This window comes from Chenopodium album, chromosome 19 (genome assembly GCF_948465745.1).
Source record: "Chenopodium album chromosome 19, dcCheAlbu1.1, whole genome shotgun sequence".
Lineage (NCBI taxonomy): Eukaryota > Viridiplantae > Streptophyta > Magnoliopsida > Caryophyllales > Amaranthaceae > Chenopodium > Chenopodium album.
Genome location: NC_137852.1, coordinates 19,183,573 through 19,186,129, shown reverse-complemented (window position 1 = coordinate 19,186,129; position 2,557 = coordinate 19,183,573). Strand labels below are relative to the sequence as shown.

The 2,557-nt window shown below is 33.8% G+C and overlaps 1 protein-coding gene across 1 annotated transcript; it reads right to left on the bottom strand.

The window, feature by feature from the left end:
• Positions 1-223: 223 nt before the first annotated feature.
• On the bottom strand, positions 224-1,151 carry LOC145595146 (uncharacterized). The gene has a single exon (XM_081651512.1). The coding sequence runs from the start codon at positions 934-936 to the stop codon at positions 385-387; it is 552 nt and encodes a 183-aa protein (XP_081507638.1). The 5' UTR covers positions 937-1,151; the 3' UTR covers positions 224-384.
• Positions 1,152-2,557: the final 1,406 nt, after the last annotated feature.

Sequence of the window (2,557 nt, the reverse complement as noted above, 5' to 3'; positions counted from 1 at the left end):
TCTAATAGAAGCATTCACATAATTTTCAATACAAACATAGTGAATTCAGTCTCAATACAATGCTAAAGAAAGTAACTAACAGAGTAGAGTAGTAGAACGAAAGTTTTGCTAACACTAATACCTTAGTTAGATTATGATCACAATATTCACCATAAATGTGATGAACACAAGCGAATTCAGTGCACCTTCAATTCAAAATGAAAATAACTTAACAAACCAAACATGATCTAAACACCAAGAATTGGTATTAATCAACAACCAGTATTCTACAAGCACCAATTCAATTGATTTCCAGACATATATATCTTTTATAAAAGACTAAAACATTCAATACAAAACACAATTAGAAATGTAGAATTGATAGTACTGGTAAGATCAAACATTTTACCCATCTAAAGTGTTACCAAGTATGAAAGAGAAAAACTCTCGCACCGGTGAAAACTCGACCAATCCAATATCCATAGCATACCCACTAACCGGCAACTTCAAATCCCTCAACACACTAAACGTTTCCGCCATTCGATTCTTCGGCACCTCCTGCGCAACAGGGCAAACAGGCACCCACGAATCGACTCGATAATTATCCCCAATATCAACTCCCTCCTTCTTCAACAGATCACAAAGCTGAGAATGGAATTGGAGAAGAGACAATGTAGGGGTAGGAGCGAGAAAAAGGAGATTACCCTCATTAGGAAGAGACCCAATTGAGGAGAAATTCAGGTGTAAAGGCTCTTGTTTAGCAGCAAATGATTTGATTAAGGGTTCGAGCTTTGATGGGTCTAAAAATGGCGATGAAAATAGGGTGATGTGGGGTCGAGATTCGATTTCAATGAGCTGGGTACTGATTTGGCGACGAGCAAGAACATTCCAAGCTTTGAGAATTTGGTTTTCTAGGGCTGGATCGAAGTAAAGTTCGATTGAATACCCTTGTGACATTCTTGATGTTGCAATTTGGGATGAACAAAATTGGGGAAAATTGGGGAAAATTGAGGGTTTTTGTTTTTAATTCATAAGATTTGGGAGTAGTAGTGACTAGTGAGTAGTAGGAGAGAGGAAGGATTATTGTCGTCTTATACGAAGTAATTTGGTATGGAATTGTGTTTGGGAGACGATTCACGAAATGTAAGAGCAAAACCAACCAAATTGAGAACCTTTGTCTTGGTTGGGTTTGGTTAGAATCTAACAATTTTTTTGCTTCATATAATGTATATAATGTACTTGCTATTAGGGTAGTTGGATCTTTCCATTTGAGAAAATTCATTTTAGTTTAATTTAATTCAATGATTTAATTTAGTTCAATTAAAGTATTGAACTTTATTTAGTTTAGTTATGTTTAGTTTTAGTACTTCCTTTGTCTCTTTATTAAAGACTTATTTGGGTTTTTCACGAAAATTAAGAAAATTGGTAGAATTACATAAGTGCATGTGGGGTAAGAGAAAGATAGAGAGGAAAAAAAAAAAGTTGTTGGGAATAATTGAAGAGAGGGTGAGCAAAAGTATTGAAAATTGATGTAAAAAGTCATTATTAGTTAAACAAAAAAAAGTGATGACAACTCATCAAAAGTAGAGAATATTTTCAAATTGTACAACCTTAATAGAAATAGGTCTTTCATTTCATTTGTCAAAAAAGGAATACGAGTCTTTAATAAAAAGATGGAGGGAGTAATTTGATTTGAAAAAAATTTACAGGTCTCTCCATCTAAAAAAAAATATTTTATAAAAAAATTTAAATTCACCAAACATAAATTCAATAACTATATAAAATAAATGTAATAGCGCATTGGTAAAAATTATTTCAGTCAATAATTTTAAGGTGAAGTGAACAGGGCCTTTTCACCTCTCCTCTCCTCTTCTCTCTTCCTCTCTTCCTCTATTATAGGGTTTTTTCAAAATCTTGGCCATTTAGGGCCTGTTTACATTTACTGAACTGAGTTGAACTGAACTGAACTGAACTGATTGGAGCTGAACTGAACTGAACTGATTGGAACTGAACTAAACTGAACTGAACTGAATTGAGCTGAAATGAATATTTTATGTGAGAGGGAAATTAAGAGCTGAACTGAACTGAACTGATTGGAACTGAACTGAACTGAACTGAACTGATTAGAGCTGAACTGAACTGAACTGAAATTAAGTAAATGTGAACAGACCCTTAACCCTTTTCCCTTAATTTTATTTAGTTTTGCAATTTAGGTTTAAATAAATCTACACATGTAGTGTAGATATTCGTTCGTCTCCCTATGGAGAAGTCATCAGTTTTAGTTAGTTTAGTTTTTTTTTTTTTTTTTTTTTTTATTTATGTTTAGGGTTTGTTTGCGTGGTAGGGTTTACCAAAAAGGTAATCATCTTTTGCCCTATTGTAGGTTCTTTGGTAAAGATTTGTTTGGGATAGCAAGTTAGCAACGGTTGTCAAGTGTTAAGATGCGTTCAAGCAGATCATATGAAAATCATCCTTACGGCTATGACAAATCGTTAGATCGTCTCTCCGAAAAGGCTATATAATCCAGCGATCTTTTCAATGATCGTAGCTTTGATGAAGGAAACCCTAATTTGATTCA